The 13,790-nt window shown below is 48.0% G+C and overlaps 1 protein-coding gene across 1 annotated transcript; it reads left to right on the forward strand.

Moving 5' to 3' along the window:
- Positions 1 to 731: 731 nt before the first annotated feature.
- Dfd (homeotic protein deformed) lies at positions 732 to 9,328 on the forward strand. Its single transcript, XM_076806920.1, has 2 exons — positions 732 to 2,763; positions 5,961 to 9,328. Exons 1-2 carry the CDS (start codon positions 1,836 to 1,838, stop codon positions 6,650 to 6,652), a joined length of 1,620 nt encoding a protein of 539 aa, XP_076663035.1. The 5' UTR covers positions 732 to 1,835; the 3' UTR covers positions 6,653 to 9,328.
- The last annotated feature ends 4,462 nt before the right edge of the window (positions 9,329 to 13,790 follow it).

Raw genomic sequence — 13,790 nt, forward strand, 5'->3', positions numbered from 1 at the left:
GTAGAACACTAATACCTACAAGCACACAGCGAAAGAACGACGAAGCCATTACTTTCAATTTGGACTGCATCGAAGCGGCTTACGTAACGCGTGCATAGAAGAGGCGATGTTATAATACCGATGGTGCCCAAGTGATAGAAAGTCGTCTCGCCGGTCGATTGGGAACGCTTCAATTATGGATCGGGTTAATTCTTCCCAACGTTGTCACTCGCGATAAACGCTGATACCTATACGATGATGCGTGAAAGGGAAAATCGGTATCAGCCGTTACAGTACTATGCTCTTCGCGCGTAGAGAAAATGGACCAGTTGGAGAAACTTTAGTCCCTGTCGTAGCAGTAACTTATGGGACGTTGCAATTTCCATAAGAGCGTTCTAAAATATTTAGCATTTCCGCGACGAGTGGTTTTGCAGAGACGAAGTCGCCGCGCGACAGACTCTTGATTAGCATGGGCGATCTCATTTAACCCCGGGCGGTTTGATGTTCTACGGTCTACACATAATAAGGCTCGCGTGGATCGGCATCGCCTCCGTGAGCATTGACCACGCTACTCAAATGGATTTCAGAAGGATGGAGGCGGGTTAAGGAGATCTGTAGGAGTGACTATAGGTACCCTGGAGTATGGCCCCATAAGGGCACAGGATCCACAGTTTCCGTGGCAGGGGTTGGTCTCGTGGTCGCAGAGAGTGGGGCGGTCCGATGGGTGAGCAAGAGGAGCGACGAGGAGAGGGGCTGTCCCGACTGCTCGCAACGACTCCGACTCCGAAGCCAGCCGGCCTCGTCGAACCTGGAGGGAGTTGGGAACAGGCCGGAGTTGCCAGACGAGTTTCTGCCGAGGCAGGACGAGCTCACTTTCATGGCTCTCTGACAGCTTGGACGGTCAACGCGATTCTGTTCGTCAGGACGACTCGGCCTGGACAATTTCGTGTACCGTAATCAGTATCGAATAGAATAAGAGACCCGCGTGTTGGTGATCGACTCGTTTCCGGGATAGACAGAGCTGCGAGCCTTCGATTGGAGTTTCATGGAGCTTTATTGGGACAGGAGGTGCGCCGAGGACATTGCCCGATAATTACGGGACTTGTCATCGACCGAGAAGTGCACAGTGCACAGTGGACAGTGCGCAGTGTCCAATGGGAAGGAAAGTAAAAAAAAATAGGACATAGGAATTGGTGACCGTCGCTGTGCGAGCAGCCACGAAGAAAGAAGTTGGTGCACCTGCCGCAGTGGTTCTCGTGGCGCCACTCACGTGTTGCATGCGTGCCGCGCTATCCATCATGGTCGCGGACCCAAGGCGGCTCTGATTGGTCGGTGGCGCGGTCACGTGGTATGGTAATTGGGCTTCGGTGGGCGGGAAGGAGCGAACGAGACCGCGGAGCTTCGTGGAAGATCGCAAAAGTGGCGGAAGGAGAGGAGAGGATAAGCAGCTATCCACCGGGAGTCTGCTGCTCTCCGTGGTCTCGCTCTTTTCGCTCGTTTTCTCTTCTGCCCCCGTCTTTTCCCGTTTTCCTTTTTCTTTTCCCGTCTCGCGCGTCTCGGCTCCACTCGGCTCGCTATTTCCTCTCCGGAGGAAAAAGTCATCCTGTTCGGTCAGCGGGCCTAAAGGAGAGGGATGTCGGCCACGGGCCAGAGTGCAGTGCGGTGTGTACGCTTCCGACAATAAATATTAACATGGAACCGTGCGACTCTATGAACTAGCCCTGCCACAGTGTCGGAGACAGGTAGAGCCGGAGCAACTGAGAAGTAACAGTGATTACCTGCCGTTAATCCGGGTGACGTGTGCGAAACAACGTTGATCGACATCGCCGGTTAGAAAAAGAGGAATCGACGCAAACATGAGTTCGTTCCTGATGAATCCATCCGCCGGCGGTGGATATCATCATCATCAGCACCAGCAGGCAGCAGGCAACCACCACTTGGCAGCAACCTCGGTGATGGTGGACCCCAAGTTTCCACCCAGCGAGGAGTACAGTCAGAGCAATTATATTCCGTCGACAGGAGCCGATTTCTTTCCCACTAGCGGCGGCGGGCATCACCTGAATCACCCGCAATCCCATCAGTTGCAGTACGGCTACCATCAGCATCATCATCAGGCGGCTTCCACGCCGTACGGGGCGTCGTCCGCGGTACAGCTGAACGGCGGCTACGCCAGCTACGGAGGCTACTATGGACCGCATCATCCTCATCACCAGGTGCACGCCGTTCACCACGCCAGCTTGCATCCTCATCATCACGCGGTGGGCGCGCTGGCGATGCCGCCCGAAGCCCAGCAGCCGCCTCTCACGTGTCCATCCTCGATGCAGAACCAACAACAGCCGCAGCAGCAGCAGCAACCACCTGTGTCCGCCTCGACTGTCCTCGGGTCCACTCCGCTGTCACCTGGTATTATGCAGAATCACGTGCAGCCGCCGGACAGTCTTCAGCATCATCAGCAGCCCAGCCAGCAACCGCCGCACGAGGGCAACGCCTGTAGTCCCGCCAGCTCCAGCCAGTTGCACCGCGACAATTCCCCGGATCTACAGCAGCAACCGAACTCTGCTCAGCAGTCCCAGCATATACAGAACACGCAGCAGCAACAGCAGCAGCAACAGAGTCAACAGCAGTCGCAGCATCACGTGGAGGACGGGTCCGATCAAGACGACATGGAGGACGATCAGATGATGGACGGGTCGCCTGGTATGATGGAGGAGGAGGATGACGAGGAGGAGAGCGGGGACCGTGTGATTTATCCGTGGATGAAGAAGATTCACGTTGCCGGTGTCGGTGAGTTGAAACCCTTCAAGTAGCCTAGTGACGGTAGGAATTATCAGGTCCGTGGTTCCCTTTGAACGCTTATTTCTTCGCTAAAACACGGTTAGTCGTTGCTTTCGGATTGGTGATTAGACCGACTAGAGAATTCTCGGAATATATTCGAATTTACTTTGGTAGTTGATTGGAGAACGAGTGGAGTATCGGGGGTCACTATCCGTCGGAATCCTTCGCTCTGAAAAATTATCTTCTACTGCTTAGGAGTCTCGCTAGCAAAATTAGTTCTGCTCCATCTGTCCATTAAGGCACATTATTGAAAACTTTTTGCGGCGTTACAAATGAAACTCCCACGACAGGTATCGAGGTGAAGGCGTTTTCCGATGGTCACGTCCTCCTCCAATCTGTCATTCCAATCGCACCGCCACTCCAATTTCGAATACTTGACAGAAAAAGATGACCCAAACGTGGTCCCTGCATGCCGTAAGGTGCACCACAATGGATGGTAGGGAGGGGATCGTTGTACAGTTTACCTGTGAAACTGATACATTGTGGCGGCAAGGTGACGCGTTACCGAGGAGTCGGAAGACTGATGAGCAGCAATTTATCGTTGCACCTTCCGATCACCTGTGCGAGATTTCAGAGGCTTAGTGCCTACTTTACGAGCTATTCGGGCACGCCTAACGTTCCGCCATTCTTCACCACCTAACCGGCATCGAGCAGGCAAACAGTAACTTTCGGATGCGTCTGTACGCATACGTGGAAAGAACAAATAGTCGGCAGTCGAATTTTCTAACAGCAACAAATTTCCAGGGGAGAACAATTTCTCTACATAGCTGCGCCCTTGGAACTGAAACAGAGTTCAGAAATGTATTCAGTGTCCCCCGAACAATTAGCGACAATTAAACAAGCATGTAGCGTACGAGCCTGGAATAACGTTCATGGAAAATATATCGATAACAATAGCGTGGATGAAACGCGCCCCGTGAGTTCTAAGCAGCAGTAGGCGTTTCGTGGAAGGATTATGAATCTTCAAAGGAAATTTTTGCAACGTAATATCCTTCAGAATTGGGCTGCCTTTGCAGCCTCAAATTTCTATTCCGTTTTGACCGAGAAAACTGCTGTTCACTCCAGCTTGCAACTATTCCTTTTGAGCTCGTTCTACTGGGGATACGATCGCCGTAAAGCCGAATATCATAATTCATGTTTCCAGGTAACAAAAAATGCCTGGGATGAAAGAAACATGGCGCGCGGCACACGAAACAAGACTTTAAAACATCATCCCACCCGTGCAGAGTTTCTTTCACCATCTGAAACTTAAATAGATTACGAGGAAATAGCTTTGAATAGGTAATATATGAAATTGTTTCAACGTTAAACGTAATAGAAAGAAGTATTAGTCGGGTAACAGTAGGTATACTTTCCCCAGTGCGATGTTTGTATCGTCACTTATTTATTGAACAACCTCGTAATTAGAAACTCCCTCTATACTTCTTCCGCAACATGTGCTTTATTCTCACAAGGGGGCACTTCCCCTCCATCAATTCTAAGAGACACGATGCGCACTGTGGGTATAGATATTTAGTGACTTGTGCGTGGAATATCATGGGTTTGGCAAAAAGGAATAGTTTGTCGAGTTTGGTGTGCGGTTCTCGGTTCTTGGTTCGATGTCCAGGGCCTCTGATGTCTGGTATGCGTGTCCGTCGGGCTGTCGGAGACTGCAATCTCTCCCCTGTGGATGTCGGGCTCGGTCACTCGGACGCTGCCGTTAGGAGGGGCTTCCCGAGACCGTCGGTCAGCTTTGGAATGGAATGTGTCTGCACAGATTCTAAACTGAACTCGCTCCTATGTTTCCTCTATCGAGTCCTTCGGACCACCAAGAAACGCTCCCCGACGTTGCTCGATACGGCCCGGGATCGACGGACGATTCTTTTCTTGTGTGTCACTTTGCTTACGAAGGAAGTGGTGGTAGTGACGGGCTCGATACGATGACAACTTCTGATAGCAACCTGTTAGTCTCTTCCACTGGCAGAATCGTAGGCAGCCAAGGGTAACGCGAAATGATACAGTGAAGGAGTCACTGTCTGCGAGATATAGACAGATAGTAAAGCGAGAGCATCGAAGGACGGGATGCTTAGGGAAACATTCATTGCTTTATTTCTGGCGAACAAGTTCCTCTGATCCAGTCGAATTTACATCCACTCAATACGTCTCTATTATCGTTTACTCAAACTTTCTTACTGGTAAAACACGTTCGTCCATAATCCTCGCTCAAGTTCGATCACCGTCGGCTAGTTGGTAGTCGAACGTATTGGCCTTGGATCGTTGCTCTGTCGATTGTGAAATATAGAGCCGGTTATTATTACACCTCTTAAGAGTACGATGTCTCGCTGCTGTACACATACTGCACGCGTTATACTTTTTGTTATCTGTTTCAATCACCGAGCGCATGCTCCTGCACCGTACCGGCACGTTTAGGTATCCAAAAACTGACCACAGCACAAATTTACAAATAACGAAAGCTGGCAGGAAATAAAAATTTACATGGAATTACGCGTAGCGTAGTGTTGAGAGAGAACTTCTAACGCAGTGCCAGTATAGAATAAGAGGGTTCTCTTTTCCATTTGTTTGCACTCCGAGATAGAACCGTCGTATGCGATTCCTGAAAAAAGTCCCTCCGAAGAGGAATGTCGCCAACAGCGACAGGGCAGCGTCGGTTGTATTGAAGAAATTGCTCAGGGGGTTGTACATAAAACGCTTCTATTTTTACACACTTTCCAGCGAAGCAAACGTAACGCTAAGATAAAAATAATTGGCACGTGAGTGGAAAGGATATACCGAGCAATGAAAGAGCAATAAAAAATACATTATTGCCGACATGTAATTGTATGTAAGGACAAATATGTCGCGACACCTGCAGGGAAGAAGAAACACCAAAGAATCTGCTAAAACTTCGCGCATCTAGCGAGAAACACTCAGCGTCGACATATACGTGGGTGTCTATATGTAGAAATTGTCCGCATTCAAAGCATCCAGTACCGAAAGTCTGGTAGCCTCGAATTAGCGAGGCACTGAATTATCGTGCAATTTAGCCAAATACTCCGCATGTCGCCACCTCGGGCGCCCCTAAACGCAGCCTTTGGACACCCGCGCCCTGTCTACTTAGACGTAGCCATCTCGACTAACGTATCCCGATGTTTGTTTGGTTCTTGCAGCAAACGGCTCTTACCAGCCGGGGATGGAGCCGAAGCGGCAGAGGACCGCGTACACGAGGCACCAAATCCTCGAGCTGGAGAAGGAATTCCATTACAATAGGTACCTGACGCGACGGCGACGGATCGAGATCGCTCACACCCTGGTCCTGTCCGAGCGGCAAATAAAGATCTGGTTCCAGAACCGTCGGATGAAGTGGAAGAAGGACAACAAGCTACCGAACACGAAGAACGTGCGAAGGAAGAACGCGAACGGCCAGGCGGCGCCGTCCGCGAAGCCGAGCAAGAGCGCGTCCTCGAGGACGAAGCCGTCCACGGGGAACAACAACAGCCAGAGGAAGAACAACAACAACTCGCCGTCGAGCGGGATCGAGAGTAGCCTGGACTCGAACGTCGGCCTGGACATGGCTGACGTGCACGCGGTGAACGCGGTGAACGCGGCCCTTCCGCATACGAACGTGGTTCACCCGGGTTTCCAAGGTCACCCGCATCCCCTGGCTCATCTTCAGGCGCAGCTGAGTCATCATCATGTGAGCGGGTTGATGGAGGGCCCGACGGGAGGGCCGTTGGGACACATAGGCTCCGGAAGTATCAGTCCCCTGGCCCCGGCGACCAGTCCCTCTGGTCTCTCCCAAGTCTCCGCGCCCATTCCGCCACCACCGATTAAGTCTGATTACGGCCTGACGGCGCTGTAACATCCGTCCGAGCAACACTGTACAATCCGACTATCGCGTTTTCACGGTAACGGCAGGTTCGTCGCTGTGGGGTCGTAGGTACCTTGGTTTCGACAGCACCCACCCCCGCGGGACAACGGAGGATTATTCTGGATTCTAGACTCTGGAGGCTTACAGCTGGAGTGACGATTGGCGCCCAAAGTCGGGCCATGTCGGAACGCATAAGGGCAAAGACTTAAAGAGGAAGGACGCCGCGGTGTGCCACGTCCCCCCTATCATGCTTCCTCGCGACTGAATCATTATTTGATGGATGATCCATCCGCCCGAAAGGGGACTCGTTGGAACACGTAGAAGCCGGAAGTAGCAAGCTCTTGTTCTACGTCGTCAGCTACTGGACGATTACGGTCGACAGCAGCCGCTGCTAAGTACGATCTCACGTTGGGTGCCGCGACAAGAAGTACGTACCATGATCTAGGAACTGCAAGCGATCCGCACGGACTGGTCGTGCGTAGCACGAGATCGAATCGAAACGGTGACCTGAATGCGGCAGAGGATGGGTCGAAGCTGAAGTTTCGTACGACCCTCCGGTTCCCCTCTCCAACCACAGCTGAGTCATCGTCATCCGGATGATACGCGAGACGATCTACCGCCTGGGCTATTGAAACAAATGAATCCTGACGGTATCGGTTGTTCGTTTCGTTCGTTGCTGTTTCTTCGTCCCAACGTTGGAAGCATCGGGCTCATTTGGTAGTTGTCTTCAGCGGGAGGAGCGCTAACCATCGTCTCGTGCCTCGAGGCTGACGATGTTGACACTCCGCCGCCGGGTCACGTAGACTGTGTCCGAGTGCTTCGACCGAAGTACCTACTCGAGTACTTGAAGACTGAGTGACAAAGTGGCAAGGTAAACGGGTTTCCGAGTGTTGTTCAGTGAGGAAAAACGCGCTCAGAGACTATCATGGGACGGTGCGAAAGAGAGTGAAAAATTGGTCGAGACTTTGTGAATAGCTTCAATAGTGACGATGTTTAAGTCTGAATAATATTTGTGAATTTGCATGTAAAAGTTGTTCGATGAGAGATTGCTGATTGCGACACCTGGTACGTTGTATCTAAAAGTTTCTTCTATCGACTGCCAATCGGCGAGCTTATACACAGTAGAATTTAACAGAATTCCTCGATCACGGAGGATTCTCGTTCTTTCGCGTGCATTGGGGAATCTAGTTACCTTTGACATCGGTCGGATTTTACAAAAGTATTCCAACAACGCACCGACTGCCAAAATCCAGGGTGTCATCCGAAATTTCAATGTAGATTACGTTTCAAAGCTGCCGAGGGCGAATAGAGTTCCTTAATCTTCCGGAATTCGATGAACGTTTAACCGTGACTTTTGCTTTCTGGAGACCTACGATTCGATAGGCAATCCCTGCCCGCTCCCACCGCGATCTAAACGTTTCCCAGTCCGTGGAGAAGATCTTACTAAGAGAAGGCGAATGAACGTTCCACGATACGTACACTGTACATATGTATACCTGGATATACACGTGCGTATGTATATAGTCGTGTAAAGAAAGTCTTATTGCTATTGTGATTAAAATGCATCATGTCTCGTATGTTATTGCGTATGCGCGCGGTCTTAAAGCGTTAAGGGCTCGATAAAGGATTATCGCGATATGTTCCATGGTGAGACGCTTTGACTGCGCTTTATTTAAGAAATAGGAGCGAATCGTTCGATGCTGTCTCTTCGCGCAAGAAGACTCGTTGCGAAAGAAATGTACAGTGACGCTTGCGGTTCCGACGCCAGAGCCTCTACGCAGGAATAAGAAGGAATCAGATGGTAGGACGACTTTTAGGCGAAGAATAGATTACACTATATAGACGTGAACGTTTGGCACTAGTTTCGACGCGGGTCTAGCCGCGTTTCGATAAAAATAGAAATCTTAGGGGCTTACTTCCTTCGGTGTTTGGTTCGCGAAATTCAATATCAACGATTCCCATTGATTAAACTACAGAAATAATCGCTATTTGCCTGGCGAACGATCTCTGGCGCTACTTAGGTCGGGGCTCGTTGTCTCCGACGAAGTAGAAACGTCCGTGCTGGTCAGACACGGCCGAACCAGATCGTCGCGACGCGGGCAAACCCTATTCCCCTTCGAAATTTTCACTTCGCGGGAGGAAAGAGAATTCGCGAATCGCGCTCGTTCGCGTCACGTGCACGTTGTAAATAACGATCCGAGATAACGTCTATTTTTATCGAGAAAGTATAAAGAACGACCAAGTTAGTTTAAAGACTGGGGCGCGACGTGGAACGGGAACCGGAAGCTGTACTACGGAGGCGAGGTAGTAATCAAACGATGAAACGCTGAGAGTCGCTGTGACGATATACCAAAACGATGTTTATCAGATTAATATAGGAACGTAGAGGAACTAAGAAGCATTACGCGACACTTTAATTCTAACGGACGCGAGGCGATCTAGTGTAACTAGCGAGTTTAAGTAAACAAGTGCACGAGTTACGAGAACATTCTATTAAGTGTGAGACCTTATATTCCTTGGTATCCTATCGATAATGTATATAGCCTGTACGATAAGAACGTATTTGGGCACACTCCGATGCTTATGTTTATATTGATCGTAGAGACCGATCAAATACAATCGTGAAGTAAATAAATAAATAAATAAATGTTTCGTAATTTACAATAATGCCGTGTTTCCTCGACGAGAACTACCCTCCTTAGGCTTCTCCTTGCTGCGGAACAGCCGTCAGAGTTTCACCACGTCTCGCATAAATAATTTCGCCGTTCTTCAACGAGACGGCACTTTGCGCGCTCGTGTCTTTTTTCGTTTTTCCACGACTTTTGATGATAACAACTGGACGTTTTTAGATTATAGTGCTTCGCTATCCCGCGCATCTTTATCAGTTTCTTCGCGGGATATATAATTCAGGCGGGAAACAAACGATAGCCAGCTAGTCGAGGCAAACATGTTACTCGATGGCGTTGACAGTATCTCATCCTTATTACGTATGTAAAATTGCGCGCATAAATTTACCGGTTATACGGTCCGCATAATAAATCATTTCCCTTCAAAAACGAATACCTACGTATTGCTAGAAAGTAACGAGATAATGCTGCGTATGAATCATGGCGATAAAAGCAACCGACGCGTAACGTTAGTCCCAACATAAAACTCTGATACGGCTCGACACAGCGAAGAACTTCGATTTCTTATCGACCCTTCTGCAACGCTTGAATCGATAAGGTTGCACGGTTTATTCACCGCATTCGTTGCGAACCAACCGTCCCCCACTGTGCAGTTCCAATTTACCACCAGACGCGACAAATTCTTTTCATTACGTGGCCGTAAATTCTATTCCCCGGCCCGTTCATTAGGCGGACCAAAATAGAAGCCCGTGCAGCCACATGCTTCGATGACGGTCCTTGTGCAATTCTTCCTCAAACGAAGCATTAATTCTCCCCGAAATCGAATGCTTAACGGGTTATGCCTAGTCAGCCTTCGAAAAAGAACGCGATTTTCAAGAATTTTTTGCGGAATATTTACTGTATATTTTATTACAACTATTCGCTTGTTTTAGACGCGCATATATGCAGCAACTCTCGGTAACTTTTGTTATAGAAAAACATTAAAAAACTAACGAATAACAGCCAATCTGATGGAAGCTGCGTTGATAACGGCGAGCAAGATATTTCGGAAACCGCTGTATCGATTGGTCTAAACTTTCGCAGACTTCTTTTATATACCAAAGACTAGTAGATGAACGAAGGATTTTTTATTTCAAGAAAAACTGTATTTTTAATTACCGAAAAAACGAACAATTCGGACATCCGAAAAGCGTGATTTTGCGCCAAACGGCCGCCATTCTGTCAAAAGCCAACTTTTCGTAAAAACCTTCGTTCATCTACTGAATTCAGCCATATATTAACAGAATGTTTTTGAATTTTTAATTTTAGCTGTTCCGGCTCAGAGAAAACTTGCTCACCGCACAGCGCCTTTATCAAAACAGCTTCCGCGAGAATGGCTGTTATTCGTTCATATCTTAATGTTTTTCTGCAACAAAATTACTGAGAGTTGCTACATATATGTACTTTTAAAATAAGCGAATAGTTGTAAAAAAAAATGTACAGTAGATATTCCACAAAAAATTCCCGAGAATCGCGTTCTTTTTCGAAAGCTGACTAGGCATAGCCCCTTGATCGTTGAAAGTAGGCGGATGTCAAGTACCTAGCCATCGAAATTGGAGTATCGATTTTATTATCGAGACTGCCTGCGCAACACACACGGTTACAGTAAGCAGGATGGTTTACAAGCGCCCCGAAGACATTCACTTGGATCTTCTCTGGGCAAAAGGGGTTCTCCGTCACATGGTGGGTTGTTTGCCGCCTATACGCGGCCACGAGCCGCATATATCCCTGTGTAACTCGCGCCCATGCGTGCAGCGTTGCCGCGTCCGCGCATGCGCGAGCACGTGCGTGATTGCCACAGCCCTGGCCTGGGGATATGCCGCACCAGCCTGAAAAAGAAGGGTGGCACCCGGAAAGCGAATGAGGGGCCGTCTGCACGACCCTGCCTCCGCCCATGCAACCAGCAGCCCGGCCAACAGCCGAGATAACCTGCTACCACCCAGGATCGAAAGTCAGACATGCTTCGTTCAGATCCGCGATCACCGCTGGAACACTGGTCCAGTTCACCGTTTCTCGAATCATCGACCATCCTCATCCAAAGCACATTATTCGTCACCTCTCAAACATTTGAAGAGTTGAAAATTCGGCTCTCCTTCGTAATTACGAATAAATGTTTGTACCGTAATACCTTTGGCAGAGTCTGAACTTCTAATCGCGTGGGAGGGTAAAGAATTTTCAATTTAACCCTTCGTTGACACACCTTTTTCGATCAACTTTGACACACCTCGGTGGCTCACACCCAGAGCAATTTTTGAACGACTGCCATTATCATCTAAAGAATCCAATCGTCATGAAAAAAATCATGGATCAGTTTCAAGGTCTCTAGAATATATTCCAATAGTTTTTTTATTTGAAATTTAATCACAGTTTCTGTAAAAAAATTCTAGATTACCACGTGCCGAGAAGAAACGAAGAAAATCTTTACATAGTTGTAACTTCTACGAATTTCAATATTAGAAGCTAAAAATCTACAGAGTTGTTGCTCGGATATAGTGTTCCTTCTCGGGAATGCTTCCTCGAGAATTTCTCGAGAAATTTTATAATTGCTTGTTTCTTATTTCTCGAGAAATACTATAATTTCTCGAGAAACTTAAGTCTAGGAAAAATATTATAAATCTCATTTATTTTCGTAAATGAATGTATTACTAGTTAATCGCGAACGTATAAACACATTTACGGTTTATAATACATCTTATTAATAACATTAGAACCTATATGAATTCCAATAGAAAATCACAGTACAGAAGATTCGATATTATTAACTGCTGAAGGTGCTCTTAAATTCTTATTTAAAAATTTAGAAAAATTGTACACTATATTAAGTACCTAATGAGTTTCTTGTGGCTATTAAAGAAGAAATGTTGAAAAGAGGAGATAAGACTATTGTACCCCTTTACAATCCTTTGTGATTCAACAGTTCTGTAGTCCCCGTTGCCACCAACAAAATATGCTAGAAATCGTAAAGTCACGAAAATGTGAACCCTTAGGTACCTTTCGACTCTTCTCCAAATCATAAAAGGCAAGAGTAGGAATTTTCTGGGTCAGTGAATAGCTTAACGAAGTAATTAAGAACATTTGCCAAGAACACGATTCAAGTTCAATCAGAGGGTAAGTCATACTCGATGCACCTATGACAGATTCCATTGCAGATTTCGAATCGATTCGAACGGGGGAGCATAAGAAAGCAGGGCAAGTCAGCTAGCGACACTGTTAACAGCAAGGTTCTCAGTGGGCAAGGAGGAAGGAACCACACAAGAGCAGCTAATTGCAAGATCTATACACTACTCTGTTATCCGCATAACCGACCTAGGTTGTCTTCCGGTGCTGAATACCCTTACAAGCCACTCTCGGATATATACTGTGTTAGGTATAAATTGAGGCAAATAGGCTGAACAATTGATTGTTCTAGATTCTACAGCAAAACGATATTAACAGTTACTTACTCCTCGACGTACGCATCTAATTTACTCACTAATTGCCGACCACTGTTGAAAGGTACTGCAGAGACAAGAAAGTGAAAGATTATTTGAAAAGTTGGAAAAACATATGTACCCATTTAAAGCGTTGTTAACAAATGTTTTCCTCAAGACACAGTCTAATGCAGTGGCCTCATAAAAGTCTTTATATTCACCGATAACGAGAGCCTGGCGATAGTTGCAGCGTCGATAAACTCGTCACCCTGCGTCCAACTGAGAAAAAGCTCGCAACATTGACATATTACCTCTGGTTCTTCGAAAGCTAACTTGCGGCCGGGAAGTGAATAACAAATGGCAACAACGTCTTTCATCGGACTGAAGAACCATCGAGAAGCCGAATTGAAGCTGGAACTTGCTTGAGAACGGCGCCCGTTGGCGAGAATTTTCTGCGGACGCGAAATACCTTCCGGGATGCATTATCAGATCCACCTCACAGATTCGTGACCCTATTTTCAGACGGCGGCGTTCCACCTACACGCCGCGCGTTCCACATTCGTTGCACCAAGACAAATGATCCATACGCGCCGGTCACTTCGTCCGCATCCGCCTGGCAATCGCACGATCTACAAGCTGCACGGTGCAGAATGTACAGTGGGTGGTCAGTGAATCGCTCGTTTGGCAAACTCCTGGGACAAACAACGTGAAATTCGCGCCTTCCTCCCCTCCCTGCCCCTCCCTCGGTGCCTCTCCTGTAGTCGAGATTTAACGGCTTTCTGACCACACACTTCGGTTGCGCAATGCGTCCCGACCTCTCTGATAAATGATTCCCGGCGAACTGTCAGCGGTGCACTACTTAAGGTGATTGCGGTTCTAAGTTCGCGCGAAGACGTATCTGGACCACTGGGGATCAATTGAGAATAGGTGGCGCGCGTTATGAGGCCTCCCCCGCGTCCGTTCGTTACTCTCCGTAGGTACCTATGCACCCTGAACAATTCGGGATCCAAACGGAGAGTTTCAGTTCGGTTCTAGAGCTGGAGCTGGTCGCGA

Source organism: Andrena cerasifolii, chromosome 2, assembly GCF_050908995.1.
Source record: "Andrena cerasifolii isolate SP2316 chromosome 2, iyAndCera1_principal, whole genome shotgun sequence".
Taxonomy (NCBI): domain Eukaryota; kingdom Metazoa; phylum Arthropoda; class Insecta; order Hymenoptera; family Andrenidae; genus Andrena; species Andrena cerasifolii.